Source organism: Podospora pseudopauciseta, chromosome 3, assembly GCF_035222475.1.
Source record: "Podospora pseudopauciseta strain CBS 411.78 chromosome 3, whole genome shotgun sequence".
Classification (NCBI taxonomy): domain Eukaryota; kingdom Fungi; phylum Ascomycota; class Sordariomycetes; order Sordariales; family Podosporaceae; genus Podospora; species Podospora pseudopauciseta.
In genome coordinates, this window is record NC_085893.1 from 3,716,862 (window position 1) to 3,733,796 (window position 16,935).

The window sequence follows — 16,935 nt, forward strand, 5'->3', positions numbered from 1 at the left end:
ACACCAGGAATATCAGGTAATTCAAAAGTCTGGCTTTCAGTGTTCCAGTCTTGCGCAAACGATAGGCTCATTAGGCATCTTTTGCCTTCGATGCAGTGAGGCCCGCCGCCAACACAGCCCGAGACGCAGCACAACAAGCAATGTGATTCGTTGTGTTCAAATGTCGGCCGTCCTCGTTGGCCAAAGTGAGGCTTTGCGGGGCCGTTGACCAGGTCGCACAAAGCGGAATACAGCAAGTGGCATCATGGACCTATGAAAACAGGCATGCTATCCGTGTGCAAACAGAAGGGTATGCCTCCGGGTTTGAGAAGGAAGGAGGACGACGGGGCTTTTGATATCTTAGGGTAACCCCTTGAACATGACTGTTATCTTTTCTCCCAAAGTTCTGCACACAACTCTATCCATCCTCTTCATCCCACCTTTGTTGAATCAACCATGGCGTCAACCGACAACTCAGTAAGAGCCAATCGCCTGCGCACGCTCTTTCGAGAGACCGTTGCTGGGACTCGACCTATCAGGACTCCCCAGAGTGCCCAGCTATTCCTCGAGGCCGTTCGAGGTCAAGAGAACCCCAGTGCTTGCGTCGAAACTATCGTTGGGAGCACTGCCGGTGTTGACTCTATCAGGGACTCGGTCCGAGCCGATTTGTCGTTGCGCTTCATGATTGCCAGTACGCTTCCATTCCTGCAGTACCTGTCCCATCCTGGCATCAAAGTTCTAGCCGACGGGCAGCTGTTGCGGCGCGTCCTTTTGGCCATTGCGCAGCCTCCGACCGTATGGAATGCTCTGGTCAAGTTCTTCAAAAACCACGAGATCCCTGATGCCAGTCTCTGCGGCTTCGCTTGGCTGGCTCTTGAGCTTGCGCTTCTCCCACCCACCACCAACGCGAATGTGATTGATGATGTGAGGGCCATCTCTGAATCCAAGGGACTCCTCAAGTCAGAGGGCCATGTGACGCGCGAGTATGGCTACCTGATTCAAAAGGTGTTGCGCATTCGGGGCTCGCCTGAGGAAGGTGTTGTCGGGAATGCGGGACCCGGAGGGCGACACGACAATGACCTGGCCGACTTTCGAAGAATAAGCATCTATCCCACGACTGACGAGTTCCTGTCGACTCAGCTCCCGTTCTACCAGACGGCGGTTGATGTGCGCGAGACTGACCTGGAGAAGCGACCAAGTGTGCATCTCGACAACCAGTTTCGCCTGCTGCGAGAGGACATGCTGGCCGAGCTGAGGGAAGACCTGCAGGTGGCCATGGGCAGCAAAAAGGGCGGCAACAATCGGAGGTCGTTCATGCTCGGCCGACTGGATCCTGTGGGAATTGACGTGGGCAACTTGCAGTCGAAGGGAAAAGCCAAGCCGTGTACTCTTTTGGTCAGGTGCTTTGAAGGGTTGCACTTTCTCGAAAAGATGAAGCCAGAGGAGCGGAAGAAGTACCTCAAGGACGAAACAAATCTCCTCCGCCACCAAGCATTTGGTGTTCTCTGTCGCGACAAGGAGATCTTTGGCTTTGCTTTTGTCGACCGCGACGTCGACAACCTCGCCAAGTCACCCCCCATCGTTTCACTGCAGTTTACCGACGAAAATGGTCTTCGCAATGCCATCCTCGCTCTCACCCTGCCCAGACGCGAGTTTGTGCAGTTCATCTTGGTCGGCACCCCAGTCTTTGCCTACGAACCCGTTCTGCTGGGCCTCCAACGATCCGCCGACATGCCTCTCATGGACCTGCTGGTAAACCCCGCGCTCATAGCAACATCTGGCTTCAGCATCCCCCCCAAGCTACGGCCTTTGGTGGCCCAGCTTGTCGAGGACAGTAGACATCTCGCCGGCGAGGGCACTGTGGACCTTGAAACCCCAACCGGCACCATCTCGATTGACAAGTCCCAGCTGGTGGCCCTCTTGACCTCTTTGACCAAGCCTGTGAGTCTCGTGCAAGGCCCTCCAGGTACAGGAAAATCCTTCATCGGCGCTCAGATTGCCCGTTGTTTGCACAAGGCGGGCTTGAGGATTCTCGTTCTCAGCTACACAAATCATGCCCTGGACCAGTTCATGGAGGATCTTCTCGATGTTGGAATTCCTGACACCGCCATGGTCCGTATCGGCTCCAAGGCGAAGTGCACAGATAGGACCAGCGCCCTTCTTCTTTCTGCGCAACAGGGCAGTTATAGACGCAGCCGGGATGGTTGGGCTATTGTCGACGATCTCAGGCAAAAAGCAACCAAGCTGGCCACAGAACTTCAGAAAATGCTACAGAGTTATTTACACTCACCATTTCGTTGGCAGGAGATTTCAGAATACCTAGAGTTTTCGGATCCAGATGCCCACTTCTTGCAGGCTCTTCAGGTTCCCGAGGGCGAAGATGGGTGGCGGCGGACCGGCCAAAAAGGCAAGGAAATCGAGGAAGACTATCTATTCAAGCTATGGATGGCTGGCCAAGGCCCTGGCATCTTCAAGAATAACATCCCCACCATTTCCCGTGGAGTCTGGAAGATGCCTCACCCGATTCGACTGAGCCATATTGAGAGATGGACCAAGGCCATGGCTGAAGAACGACTACACACATTGCAGGAGGTAGCACGCCAGTATGGAGATCTTCAGAGAGACTTGGAGATCCAGTTCAGTCAGTCTGATAACCAGATCGTGCGTCAAAAAAGCATCATCGGTTGCACCACTACCGGCGCTGCCAAACATATTCGTTTGATCCGTGCTGCTGAACCAGACGTCATTCTGGTGGAAGAGGCCGGAGAGATCCTTGAGAGCCACATTCTGACGGCACTCTCACCCACCGTCAAGCAGCTTGTTCTCATCGGTGATCACAAGCAGCTGCGGCCCAAGATCAACAACTATGCATTATCAGTCGAGAGAGGTGACGGATTCGACCTGAATCGATCTCTTTTTGAGAGGCTGATCCTTCAAGGAGCCAGGCACGCCACTCTTCAGAAACAGCACCGCATGATTCCAGAGATTTCCTGCTTCGCCCGCGAGCTCACATACCCTGAGCTTCTCGACGGCCCCAAGGCAAGCGGCCGCGAACGCATTCGTGGGTTGCAGAATAGAGTTGTGTTTCTGAGCCACACGAAGCCGGAAGACATCGACAGAGCGGTCAAGGACCGCCGCGACCCGGGTGCGAAAGAAAGCAAAAAGAACCAGTTTGAAGCCGAGATGGTCTTACGTTGCGTCAAGTATTTCGGACAGCAGGGCTACAGCTCCAACCAGATCGTCGTCTTGACTCCTTATCTGGGTCAGCTGCGTGTTTTGCGAGACGTCTTCTCCAAGAACAAGCATGATCTTGAAATTAGCGAGATGGATAAAGCTGAGTTGATCAGAGCCGGGTTGATCTCAGAGGCCGCCGCCAAGGTTGACAAGAAGCCTGTCCGGATATCGACCATTGGTGAGAGCATCTTGACATACACCCACAGAAATATTGCAAAAGAGACTAACACTTGACGACCACAGACAACTACCAAGGAGAGGAAAGTGATATCGTAATTGCTTCCCTCACGCGTAGCAACAGCGCTGGTGATGTCGGTTTCATGTCTGCCCCGGAGAGACTCAACGTTCTGATCACACGAGCCCGCAACTGCCTTGTTCTTATCGGAAACATGGACACCTTCAAGCAGAGCAAAAAGGGTAGAGCGGCCTGGGCTCCTTTCTTTGAGCTTCTGAACAAGAACGGCAATCTTTACGACGGACTTCCAGTCCAGTGCGAAAAGCACCCATCGACTCTGGCATTGTTGAAGGAGCCTGTTGATTTTGACAAGTATTGCCCCGACGGGGGGTGCACTGAGCTTTGGTATGTTGTGGCCCCGAACGTTCTTTTTTTTTAAAAAAAATAAACAGTGGCAGGACCACTGTTCAGCATATCATCTTTCCAGCATTGGGTTTGGCACTCGGTGTAATATTGTTTGTTTTCTTTTCTCTTCCTTTTCTTTCCTTCTTTTCGTTTTACTTTTCTTTCTTCTTTTCCTCTTGTGTTTTCTCTTTTCTCCTTTCCCCGCCCTCTTCTTGGTCTCGTTTTTGGTCTTTCCCTCTTCTTTCTTTCTTTTTCTTGCGTATTGTCATCATCACCATGTTGTGGCCCCTTGGCTTCTAGTCTATCTTGCAGCTCTATTATTCTGTTCACAAGGTGCAGGTCTAACCGGATTCTACACAGTGATACACTCCTCAAATGTGGCGTTCACAAATGTCGATCTCGCTGCCACCGCGTTGACGACCACTCCAGGACGGAGTGCAATCAACTCATCAGCCGAGTTTGCTCCAGACAGCACAAGGTGAAAGTGCGATGTGGGAGGCAGAATGAGGGATGTGTCAACTGGTATGTTTTCATCCTCCACGCGTCCATTGGTGATCACGTTACGCGTTGGAAACTTCAACTAACACAGTAGCAGCATCAAGGAAGATAAAGAGATGGAACGCAAGGCCAAGAGAGATTTGAAGCTGGAGGAAGAACGCAGAGCACGCGAGGAGGAGTACGTACGCACCTTGAAAGAGATCCAAGACGAAATTGAACATCAGAGGCGCGTCAACAAGTACCACGCCGAGGAAAGGAACCGGAGTGAGACCATTGAACAGCAAAAGGCAGACCTTGAAGCGTTGAAAAAGGCCGAAATCAAGCTCCGTCAACAGAATAAGCAACGTGCAGAGGCGCAAGCCCAATCAAAGGATACAACCACTTCCAAGAGCACCAAGAAAACGTCAGCCAAGTCTTCCGAGGAATCGACAAGTGAGTCAAAGGCAGAATGGGAATTTCTGAAGCATTCGGAGCCAGGGACTTACAGCAAGGCACTTGATGAGCTGATGGCCATGATCGGGTTGGAGGATGTCAAGCAAGAATTTTTGAACATCAAGTCAAAGGTTGATACGGCCTTGCGGCAAGATGTATCACTGGCCAAGGAGAGATTCAGCTGCTCCATGCTGGGGAACCCCGGAACTGGTAAGTCACCCACGTCATCTTACTCTTCAGGTCTAATCTCTCTCTCTCTCTCTCTAGGAAAAACCACTGTGGCCCGTCTGTACGCAGAGTTTCTCACGGAGCTTTGCGTCATTCCGGGCAACTGTTTCGAGGAGAAGACCGGTGCAGGCCTGGCGAACATTGGTGTTTCTGGTTGTACCAAGCTGATTGATGGAATCCTCAACGCCGGCGGCGGTGTTCTTTTCATTGACGAGGCATACCAACTCACGTCCGGCAACAATCCTGGTGGCGCCGCTGTTCTCGACTACCTTCTGGCTGAAGTCGAGAACCAGAGAGGCAAGATTGTCTTTGTCCTGGCTGGTTACAGCAAGCAGATGGAAAGCTTCTTTGCACACAACCCTGGACTGCCAAGCCGATTCCCAGTCGATATGACTTTTGCCGATTACACCGATGATGAACTTTTGAGAATACTCGAGCTCAAGATCAACCACAAGTACAACGGTGCGATGGACTGCGCCGATGGCCTACGTGGGCTCTACTGTCGGATTGTGAGCCGGCGTATCGGGCGAGGACGGGGTAAGGAAGGATTCGGCAATGCGCGCGCTGTTGAAAACGTGCTGGATATCATCTCGAGGCGCCAAGCCAATCGTTTACGACGTGAGAGGAAAAAAGGTGTCAAACCAAACGACCTTTTCTTCACTAAAGAAGACCTTATCGGTCCGGAGCCTGCGGAGGCTTTGACTAATTGCGCCGCCTGGAAAGAGCTTCAAGGGTTGATTGGCCTTCAGTCTGTCAAGGATGCTGTTCGCTCGCTTGTCGACAGTATTCAACAGAACTATGTGCGAGAACTGGAGGAGAAGCCACCTATCGAATACTCTCTCAACAAGGTTTTTATGGGAAATCCTGGCACGGGCAAGACGACTGTGGCGAAGTTGTACGGGGCTATTTTGGTGAAACTCGGTTTGCTCTCCAAAGGCGAAGGTATGTATTTTGTCTTTTGGTCTCTACGGGCTTGGAATCTTTGAGTAACCACTTCAACTGTTCTGGGCGAGAAGCTAACTGTCAACAGTTGTGGTAAAGAACCCGTCAGACTTTGTTGGCGGTGCTCTGGGTCAATCAGAACAGCAGACCAAGGGAATTTTGGCGGCAACTGTTGGAAAGGTCTTGGTCATTGACGAAGCCTATGGTCTTTACGGAGGAGGAGGCAGCCAAGGCTCAGTCTCGGACCCCTACAAAACCGCTGTCATCGATACCATTGTGGCTGAGGTGCAGAGCGTCCCCGGCGACGACCGCTGCGTCCTGCTTCTGGGCTACAAGGATCAGATGGAGACAATGTTCCAGAACGTTAACCCTGGACTGAGCCGGCGGTTTCCCATTGCTTCTGGGTTCAACTTTGAAGACTTCTCGGACGAGGACGTTCGTAAAATCTTTGACCTCAAGCTCAAGAAGGCGGCATACCAAGCCACTCCCCAAGCCGTTGCTGTTGCCATGGAGATGATCAAGAGGGCTCGCAATAGACCCAACTTTGGAAATGCTGGCGAAATCGACATCCTGCTCGATGCAGCCAAGGCTCGCCACCAAAGACATCTCAGCAAAGGCCAAGCGAAATCGGATAGTCTCTTCGAGGCCGTGGACTTTGATGAGAATTTCGACCGCGCAGACAAGTCGACTGCCAGCGTAAAGCAGTTATTTGAGGGCACGGTTGGGTGTGAGGAGACTGTGAAGCTTCTCGAGGGATACCAGGAAACAGTCCGCACGCTCAAGTCGCTTGATATGGACCCCAAGGAGAACATCCCATTCAACTTTCTCTTCCGAGGTCCACCTGGCACTGGCAAAACGACGACCGCGAAGAAGATGGGCAAGGTATTTTACGACATGGGATTCCTTTCAACTGCAGAAGTGGTGGAGTGCTCTGCTACTGACCTCATCGGACAATACGTCGGCCAGACGGGACCCAAGGTGCAACAACTCTTGGACAAGGCTCTTGGGAAGGTGCTGTTTGTGGATGAGGCGTATCGTCTAGCCGAGGGACATTTTGCCAAGGAAGCCATGGACGAATTGGTGGATTCCGTCACCAAGGACCGCTACGTCAAGAAGCTGATCATCATTCTGGCGGGCTACGAAAAGGACATCAACCGCTTGATGTCCGTCAACTCGGGCCTCACCTCGCGCTTCCCAGCTGTGATTGATTTCCGATCGCTGACCGCCGATGAGTGTCTGAAACTTCTCTGCGAATTGCTCGGAAAGCAAAGGATGGGGCTCAAGAGCAGAGGCAAGGATTTTGATCTCACATGCCTTGTTGCAGCAACGGCTACCTTCAGGCGGGAGGTCATCGCCTACTTTACCCACCTCGCCGCACAAGACAACTGGGCCAGCGCGCGCGATGTTCAGAGTGTGTCCAGGGCCATTTTCAACAAGATGTTGACAGACAAGACCGGGCTTGCCAGTGGCCGTCTGGTGCTGACCGAGGTCGTCGTGACTACCGAGCTGCGAACCATGCTGAATGAGCGGGCTTCTCGAAGCAACTTTGATGCGCCAAAGATCGACATCCAGGAGATACTCCGTCGATCGCAAGCCCCGCCGCCGCAGGGACTTCCCCATCGACCGGCTACGCGTACCACCACTGCCACGGAGATTCAGCAGACAAAGGTTGCAGCAGAACCGGTTGTTGAGGACAAAGAAGAAGAGCCACCCACTGTTCCCGAGGTCAGCACAACGGACCCAAACAACAAAGACTCTTGGATCAAGCGAGACGCAGGTGTCAGTGATGCGGTTTGGGAACAGCTTCAGCGGGATCATCGGGCGGAGGAGGAGCGTGAGGACGAATACAGGCAGCTGTTGGAGGCCAAGGAGAAAGCGACTGAGGAGGCGAGGGAGAGGATTGTGGCCAGGTTGTTGGCGGAGGAAGCTAGAAGAAGGAAGGAGGAGGCAATCAAGGAAAAGTTGAAGGCCATGGGCGTTTGCCCTGTTGGGTACCCGTGGATTAAGCAAGATACAGGGTACAGGTGTGCCGGAGGGTCGCACTTCATTGGGAATGTTGCTTTGGGAAACGTGTGAGGTTCCGGTGTTCACGCTGTACTCTGTATGACGCTGGCAATTTGTGGCACAAATAGGAACACCACTTACACCACTCAATGGCAACAGCCACTGCTTGATCAGGGTCGTGGATTGAGTACATCGTTAGGTATTTTTATCTACCTATCTAATTACGTACTCTACACAAGAGAAATAATAGATAAGCTGAGATAGGAACTCTTATAGCTCGGATAAAGCTAAAATAGGAGGCTTTATAGCCTAGCTAAAGCTAGGATAGGAGTTTTATCGCTTGGATAGAGTCTCATTGAAGTTTGGATTTATAATTAAAACATACGGTAGGAAGAAGTTATTGCGTCATCTTGTTAAGCCAGATCGTCCTTTACTTTACTTCAAGTTTCCTGCCATTACCTCCTCGGAAACCTTGACCAAAGCTTCGTTGTCAGAGGTGCCGTGGTTACTAGTTTTGGACAACGTGGACGATCCGAAGCTTATTGGTTCCTACCTCCCTTCAACAGACTCAGGCTCTATCCTCATGGCCGTCAGAAATACGTCGACACATTTCACGCCAGCAAAATAGACTTGGGTTGTTCAGCCGCTCGGTAGGGAGGAGAGCCCTACGCTTTTAATGAGTCAGCTTGCCCTTGACGAGGCGATCGCCAGCCGAGCGGAGGAAGATACCAAGGCAGCAGGCGAAATTTGCAAAGAGCTTTGCGGCTTTCGTTTGGCTATAACTCAAGTCGCCGGATTCATCACCCACGCATATGGCGGCACGGAGAAAATTGTAACTAAGCTTGTAGTTAAGTTGTATTGCAGAAATCCAAAAGGGCCGGTTGGTGTCGTGAAGCTATGGTGTTGGACCCGTGATAATGATGAAGATATGGGAAGAAGCGATGAAACAGAGAGATCAGAACGTCTCCCCATCTGACCTTTCTATCATCAATCACTCCTCAACCCAATAGATTGTGCCTACCTTGTAACCACGCTCAAACACGCCCGTTTCGAATTCTCATCACGCTGGTCATATCTCAAACTCCATCGCTTCACAAAGGTCCTCATGTACTACATCATTTCCATAGAGGTTCTCAACCATCTGCATCAAGGTTCTCATACACTCATGCTTAAAGCAAGGCTCTATTCATCTCCCTTGCGGACTCGACTTCTTCACCATCCATCATCAACAACAACAACCTCAACCACTAATCCTCACAAGGTTCAACACAGTACTCAACCCTCCCAACCTATCAACATGAGCGAGAACAACCCCCCTCTCAAGACCCCCAGTCCCCATACTAGCCCTACAAAGGCGAAGATCACCATTTCTGCCTCCAGCACCGATGTCCTGTCAAACACTATCACAGCTCGTGACGAGGACGCCTCCGAGTCCGACTCCGATTACGGGAGCTTCCCGGATTTCAAATACAACGACGGAAACAAACCTAAAACCCCAGCTGTCGCGGCTTTGGAGTAGAGTTCCGGCAACACACGACGTTGACGACCCAGCCGCGGCGTGGCACTGGAGCCATTGCCCACTGTGATATTGGTCCTAGCTGTAGGGTCTAGAATGGCGGGATGTCGACAGCGTTGGAAGAGAAACCCCAGAAAAAAAAAAAAAAAGAAAAAAAAACCGTGTTGATTTACATTGCATGATGTTATGGAGCCGAGCTTGGGGGTTCGCCGAGTTGAGCTGGCTGTCTGGAATTTGTAGTAGATATCAGTGCAGCTATGCGAAGGAGGTTTTCCAAAGGTAGCAATCCAAGACTTTGTTCTTTTAACATTGTGAGACCAGCCATAGTGACACCCCGACACGCTGACAAAGTTTCCTCCCCAAAAGGTTGCAAAGACGCCCTAAACATTATTATCAGACCCCCGAACTGTAAGCCCTGCAGGGCTTCCACTTCCATCGTCCCCGTTCAGCTGGCTTCCGTTCATGTCTTGCGCAGATCTGTTATCTCTCTCTTCATGATGTGACACTCTTGGATGGGCGCTAGTCGATCCACAAGCATTGGGTGACGTGTCGCGAGGCCATGTGCTCACTCGAAGATGCGGGGACTTATCCCGTCGCCGTTTATCCCAGGACCGTCGACCCGTGGTATTGCGTCGCTGCTCCTGTCCCATTTCTGTGAAGAAGTGAACAGTCTGTATTCCATTCCCATTGGCATGCCTGGTAGCTTTCTCCTGATTTTTGTCCTCATCTTGGGAGTCCTTTCCGTCTCTGCCTTTCTTTCCCTTCCCGTCCTCTTTCTGCTTCTTCTTTTGACTTCGTTGGTTCCGACGCAGCTTCTTCGCCCTCCTCACCTCTTCCTTCATGTCCTGCACCATTTTCTCCGTTTTCTGCATCATCGAAGTCGAGCACCACTCGTCACTAAAGGTGAGCCAGAATCGATAGAGACCGGAGTATATAAGCACCGAGGTGGTGAACAGTTTGAACAGAGACCATATGAAGGCGCGAAGGAGGTTGGAAAAGGCAATGACTACGGAAAGGAAAATGACGCCAAAGGAAATGGGCACTGCCGTAGGTTAGGCCGGGAAACTACAGAATAATCCGTAGAGGACTTTGAGGGGATCTTACAAATGAACTTTAGTTGCTCCCATACACTCCATGGATTATCGCTGCCGCCAAATTCGTAATTGTTCATGCCAAATATCGAGGCAATAAATGACAAGGGGAGCTATTGCCGCAGTTAGCCAAAGTGTTTCCTTAGTCGCCATAGCTCAAGTGTCACGAGTTGCAGTTACTTACAAAGATAATAGTGATGACAGTAAACATCATGATAGCCCGCCCCTGGCGAACTGCCTCTTCGGCTTGCTTGACCGATTCCCATGCCTGAACGACACTTGCCTGTTGTTGCTTGAGAGACAGAAGATCGGTGACCTGACCTCGGAATTAGTGACTTGTATGGCGGGATAGTAGCTGGTCAAACTCACACTTTGGGCCGTACTCTCAGCCCCCTTCTTCAACCCCTCAAGCTCATCAAGTCGATCGTCCACTTCGGCAAGAAGTTCTTGAGACTGCATTCGAAACCACAGAAGCTGGTCGCGCTTCTCCTCCATTTTGATATACTTTTCCATGTTCTCGGTGGTACTGAGTGCCCTTCTTGACATCCCTCGGTCATGTTGGACAGCGCCTTCCTTCCACCGGCCGTCGGGATCGAGAATGTGCTCTACATGCTTGCAAAACCGTTTGATCACCTCTCTCTGCTTCTTGTGAACATGAATCATGATGTCGAGCTCATCAATGATGTCCTTGACCTCTCTTTGCAGCTTCCCTTCTGGATGAATGTCCAAGAGGGGCACGTGCAGGTCAGATGAGTCGATGTACTTGGATCTCGAGCGGTAGATTTTGGATGCCTTTTGTGTCCAATGCCAGACATGTTGGAAGGATATCGTGTGTTGATTCGTCTTGCAACACGTCTAAGTAAAAGGAGCCCGCCAAGAGTCTCAAGAGGACGAACTTACCACATTACCAATAGCTTCTGAAAAGATGTCCATCACCTGTGGTTGGCTGTCCTGCGACAGGATTAGCTGAAATCACTCAAAGATTGCTGAAGGAAAACAAACCTCAGTTTTGGTTCGATCAAAGAAGGTGTTGCAACATTCGTCGAGGATGATCAGAGCCAAGTCATACACCGACCTGACCTGATTCTTGCGGGCAAACTTCAGCCTTTGACGGATAGACTTGTGCACCCCCGAAAGATCCTGCTTGTTGAACCCGTAGCGCTTGGGAAATGAGGTGATAATTGTCTTCTCGTCTAAAACCCACATCCAGAGCTGATCGACCATCACGAGCTGAGAGATTTTGCGAATGTCACTCCGGCAGTGCTCACAGCCATGTTTATCCGTCTTGTCCCAGTGGTCAGTCCACTTCAGTGTGACGTCGACATTGTCGTTATCCGAGCTTTGATGGAATACTGCCTTGAGCCGGCTCCATGGACCGGACTCTGTTGTAGTTGGCTGTGGCTCGAGTCGGTGACAAAAATCCAGATTCATATTTGTTCCCCGATAGACAACCTGGTCCCTGTCTCGGACCTTAGTGGTCTTCAAGGTCCAGTAGTAGGACTGATCAAGCGTTCGGCGGGGGTGAAGAGGTGGATCATGGTACAGATACTTCTCCAGCATTCGTTGGTCTCGATAAGTAGATATGGCTTCGTAGAGTCTTGCCGCGTCAATCAGGTACTGTCCGAGAGGATTGTTGATCTTGAGCCTGCCATTGTCATCTATTTCAATCCGCTGTTTGCTTCTACCGACAGAAACAAGTCTGTCCATCAAATCAGCCAGATCGTTCACACCTTGTGACGGGGCCGTCGAGCGCTTCTGGTCGCCGCTCTGAGTCGTCTTTTCATCGTTTTGATCCCTGTTGTCTGTGTGTAATATGCGCTTCGCACCCGGCTCCAAGTCCTTCCTCTGTTCTATGCGTGTCTTGCGTTTCTCGTAGGCGATGTTTTCGTTTCTTTTGCGCTGCTGCTCCGACTCGATATCAATCATCTTCGCCATCTTGTTTCTCATTCTGTCGGTATCCCAGTGTAGATAGGGCATCTGTATCGAGACATAGGGTCAGTGATACTCGAGCAAAGGTGTGGAAAGTTTGGTTGACGGACGAAGAGGACTATATTCTTTGGATTATCTTCAATTTCGGTAACCTCTGCAGCAATGTCAGGGTGACTTTTCTTGGGTTTCGGATGAATGTCATCACATACCAGACGATATTCTCTCACAGAGAGGTCTCATATGTCTCGCATGCACAACACCACTTCGAGCTCCATGTTGCTGACCACGCCAAAATTGAGGCCTCAGAAGCATCTGAGTGTGTGTCTTGACAGATCGATCCCTTGATGCGTTGCTGAGGTCAATGTTGAGATGGCTTTCACCATAGTATCTAGCTATCGCTTTCTAGGATTGGGATAAGTCAATGTTCATTCATCAATAAAAGGGAAAGCAGACTGTACCTCGACCCACTATGTACCGGGTTAGCATCTCAGAACAACGCACTTTAACAGCGGTTAATCAGGACAACTCACGTGCATGTTGTTGGACGGCAGATGGAAATATCGTATTCTTGTGGGGTCGTCGACCTTGATAACATCCCTAGCAAGAATACTAGGCCCCGGTGCGGGAGATGACTCCGAATCTCCGTCTGCACCAAGAACAATGTTCATAGCTAGACGCTGGTCCGGAAATCTACCCTTGAATCTTGGATCTTGAAGTTCCTCCTCGTAAGGTTCGAGATACTGAACATGCGAGCTCTGTGTTGGTGAAAAAGTCGGTGCTGGGCTAGTTGTGCCGTTGTGAAAGGTCTCCCGTGTTGGTGACGACGTTAGTGTCCTTGAGCGAGGATCCGTGGTGGGTACTGCGTTTAGTGCTGTAGATGTCCAGTCCTCGGCTTTCTTGCGTGTGTACTGGATGAGGTATGCGTTTACATCTCGCTCGAGATCGTACTCTGCCGATTTGGAATCGGTTGCCGGTGTGCTTTTGCGAATGCGTTCCACTATCTTTCCGACCTCTTCCCGTCCGGGCTCTGGTCTTGATTCGGGGTCAACATTAGGGAGCCGTGCTGCTGTACTGGGTGGATTCTCGGCGATTGGTCTATTGCGCTTCCATGCTTGAACCTTCTCCAAGCCGGCCAGATATGACGTTGATCTCCTCCAATTCTTCCCACTTTCTTCAACACAAGTCACAAAGTGATCGGTTCTTGTGATGTTCGTTGATTTCTGCAAGCAGGGCCCGCTTGAGCCTGCTACAGGGGGCGAGCTTGGTACTGTTCCCTTGACAGCCTGTCGAAGGATGTCGGTTCTTCTGTACTGAGCTTCAATTGCGACAGCGGTGCTCTCGATCGTCTTATCTCTACGCTTTTCCGCGGCTCGTGTAATCTCATCGTCTGAACGCTTTTCATTTTCGGGGAGCGATTTCAGATACTCCTTCTCAAGGAGGAACTCATGCTGCCAGATAGGGCTGTTGTCGGGGTCAAGAAAGTAACTGGCACGGTCTGCGATGTTGATGCATCCAAAATAGTGCTTGGTGTGATCTCTGATAGCCTCAGGAGGGTGGTCCTCGGAAGAAAAGCATGTCGGGGGTGCGGATTCGGAGTCAAAAGCGCGTGTGACTGAGTGATGCCCCGGCTTTAGGACACCGGGATTCTGGCTCCTTGCCTTGGAGGCCCGACGCTGGTAATGCTGGTGTAGATGTCGAGATGCCATCGTGGTCTGCTAGTTGTTTCGAGTCATAGGGCATAGGGCTGAGTAGATCTCTCTCCATGGGAGCGACGGCTCTATATAAGGAGGTCCGCTGTACGCAGGCCGACATATTTGCCCGCTGGCTCCGACAGGTTATATGGACAAGGCTCTGGATAAGCCGCTTGACGATCGGTGAAGTGATGGTGAATCAGGGGATGGCGCAAGAAGTTCACGTTCGTAATTGGAACCTTGCATGTCCCAACATCCCGGACTGAGTGTAGCGGCCAATCGTGCGGGCAGCTTCGCGACACAGCTGGGCATATTGGGTGATGGCGGCGGCGTAGCTTCTGCAGTTCGTCCAAACTAGCAATTGGCCAATAATCTCACTAATGCTCCCAGCCGTGTCACAAAAGGAGAGGCGATGGTGTGGTTGCACTCAGGGGAAGAGGGTGTTGTCGACGAGGCTCCGGAGAGGCTCCAAAACCGGATAACAATTCAAACATGGAAACACGGTGACGAGAGTGTTACCAGAAACAGAATGCGAATTGGGAGCTGAAGTCAACGGATCTTGATGGATGGCATGGCGAGGCTCGCAGTCGCCGTCTGCTGTCAGGCAGCCCCTCCATCCCCCGCCAGTTGTAAATTCTTATCTGCCCCTCACTTCACACATTAATTCCTGAATCAATCGATCTTGATTTTTTTTCCAAGATCTATCACAGCTTTTCCTGTCTCACCCCGGCTATAGCAGCTCTTTGCTTGGGCCAATTTGCGATTTCTTCACCATATCATTTATGATAGTCAATCTCGGCCTGCATGATTCCTATCTTAGCTTTCTGTTTTTACGATCCTGCCGGTTATCTTACCTAGGAAATTACCGTTTTCTGGGCTATTTATTGCACAGGAGCCTTGCAAGTTCTGACGTTGAAGAAGCCCTGACGGGAATCAGGCTCATCTCATGCATAACTATATACATGGCTCCAACAGGCATTAGATGAGTGTGCACAATACTCCCCACAGGTATTAATTGTTCCTGATAACTGTGGGAAACGAAGAATGAACAAACGTTCGGTGATTGAGTCGCAATCCACCAAAGCTCAGAAGTTGCCCCTGAGCTAACGATATGCAGTTCCTGACACGATCCCAACCGGGGCGGGGAAGCTCTTCGGATCAAGATACGTCATGCATTCAGCTTTGACGGCCTCGCGAGGGCGAAGACATTGATCACATAAGAGCTGATTCCCTCTTTGCTTTCTCCAAGGGGATTCTAACGCGTTCTCGGAGGATTTGACGTAATTGAGAGGAAATGGCACAACGATTGGTGGCTCGACGTGCCAACGCGACCCTTTTGCCTGCTCCCCGTTGCACCGCAAAAATCAACCCATTTACTGGCCCTGCTGTTGTGTTTGCGTGTCACCAACCGCAAGCCCGAGCCATCAAATCCACGGCTGTGTCCAAAGGCGTGGTGTCGTACACGATGCAGAAATTGGGGGTAGGTCTTCGCATGCCTACCTACACTGAAGAAGGGAGACTGACCAAGCTAAACGGACAGGATACGCTCGCCGAAAACTTCGGCGGAGCATTCACGAAGCTCGGCTCCCGACAATTCAAGCTCGATGATTGCCCTGATCTGACCGGAAAGGTGGGTGTTGTGACGGGAGGCAGCCAAGGGATTGGGTTCGGCGTGGCATATACCCTCCTCAAGCACAACATCAGTAAGCTCTACATAATTTCCGTCAACAAGGAGGTCTTTGAGGGCGCCAAAGCCGTCATCTCCGATGAACTGGGACAAGACAAGGCTGCCCGGATGGTCTGGATGAAGTGTGACCTTGTAAGTTGTCCCTTTGCTCCCGTGTTGACACTCACTGAGAAAAAAAAACATAGAGCGACTGGCGGCGGGTCAAAGAAGTAGCCGAGATGATCAAGCGCGACAATAACCGGCTCGACATCCTCGTCAACAACTCGGGTCGAGGCATCATGTCAGCCGAGCTCACCTCATATGGAGTGGACAGGCACATGGCAGTCAACCACATGGGCCACGTCGTCCTCACATCCCATCTGCTACCCTTGATGCAAAAGACAGCCGAGGAAGGAAACATTGTGAGAATCAGCAACCAGAGCTCCAATCTGCATACCGGTGCTCCCAAGGACACCAAGTTCGCTTCGCTGGACGAGATCAACCAGGACGTCGGACCCAATGCGCAGTACGGAAGGAGCAAGCTGGCGGGGATACTCTACTCGCGATACTTCAACCGCAAGGTAACGCAAAATGGGCACCCAAATGTGCTCATGAACGCTACACACCCAGGCTTCGTGAGCACCAAGCAGAGTAGGGACGATATTCTCGAGCCGTATCCCTTGGGTGGGTACGTGATGAAGTACGGCATAGAACCGATTAAGAAGGACCAGTTTGAGGGAGCCGTGCCTACAGTGTTCTGCGCAACCAAAATCAAGGATTCAGGCCAGTATATCTGCCCGCCTTGCATCCCTGAAGAGGGCAGCCAAATGTCGCAAGATGATGAGCTGGCGGATAGATTGATGGAGTTGACGAGGAATATCATCACTGAGAAGACGAGAATGGACTCGGTGGAGAGAGGATGTCCAATGGATGATGTTGTTGTACATTAATGGTCGGGTTTCGGGCGTTGAGCAGTCCCTTTTACCCCTGAGTTCAAGTCAGACCAAGATCTTCAATCAGCAACGACAGCCAAGCAGCGAAGGCGGGGGCAAAAAACTGCACCATGCAGGTTATAAGGGGATATCAACCACCAACGAAAGCGGCGTAGACAAGAAATCTCAAACGGAAGAATTTATTTGATGCTG

At 51.2% G+C, this 16,935-nt stretch overlaps 4 protein-coding genes across 4 annotated transcripts; 2 read left to right on the top strand and 2 right to left on the bottom strand.

Annotated features, from left to right (window-relative positions):
• The first annotated feature begins 6 nt into the window (after positions 1–6).
• On the top strand, positions 7–8,241 carry QC763_311530 (uncharacterized protein). Its single transcript, XM_062911610.1, has 6 exons — positions 7–3,391; positions 3,457–3,793; positions 4,154–4,315; positions 4,389–4,933; positions 4,991–5,893; positions 5,982–8,241. The coding sequence occupies exons 1-6, from the start codon at positions 436–438 to the stop codon at positions 7,967–7,969; spliced, it is 6,891 nt and encodes a 2,296-aa protein (XP_062767539.1). The 5' UTR covers positions 7–435; the 3' UTR covers positions 7,970–8,241.
• Positions 8,242–9,640: 1,399 nt separating this feature from the next.
• Positions 9,641–12,745, bottom strand: QC763_0058740 (uncharacterized protein; the record flags this gene model as incomplete). Its single annotated transcript, XM_062905823.1, has 8 exons — positions 9,641–10,455; positions 10,518–10,617; positions 10,689–10,820; positions 10,874–11,347; positions 11,405–11,455; positions 11,507–12,481; positions 12,544–12,587; positions 12,643–12,745. The coding sequence occupies 8 exons, from the start codon at positions 12,743–12,745 to the stop codon at positions 9,794–9,796; spliced, it is 2,541 nt and encodes an 846-aa protein (XP_062767540.1). The 3' UTR covers positions 9,641–9,793.
• Positions 12,746–12,858: 113 nt separating this feature from the next.
• QC763_0058750 (uncharacterized protein) lies at positions 12,859–14,139 on the bottom strand (the record flags this gene model as incomplete). The annotated part of the gene is made up of 2 exons (XM_062905824.1): positions 12,859–12,900; positions 12,964–14,139. 2 exons carry the CDS (start codon positions 14,137–14,139, stop codon positions 12,859–12,861), a joined length of 1,218 nt encoding a protein of 405 aa, XP_062767541.1.
• A 743-nt stretch (positions 14,140–14,882) lies between these two features.
• Positions 14,883–16,740, top strand: BLI4 (putative oxidoreductase bli-4, mitochondrial; the record flags this gene model as incomplete). The annotated part of the gene is made up of 3 exons (XM_062911609.1): positions 14,883–15,604; positions 15,665–15,943; positions 15,997–16,740. The coding sequence occupies exons 1-3, from the start codon at positions 15,419–15,421 to the stop codon at positions 16,738–16,740; spliced, it is 1,209 nt and encodes a 402-aa protein (XP_062767542.1). The 5' UTR covers positions 14,883–15,418.
• Positions 16,741–16,935: the final 195 nt, after the last annotated feature.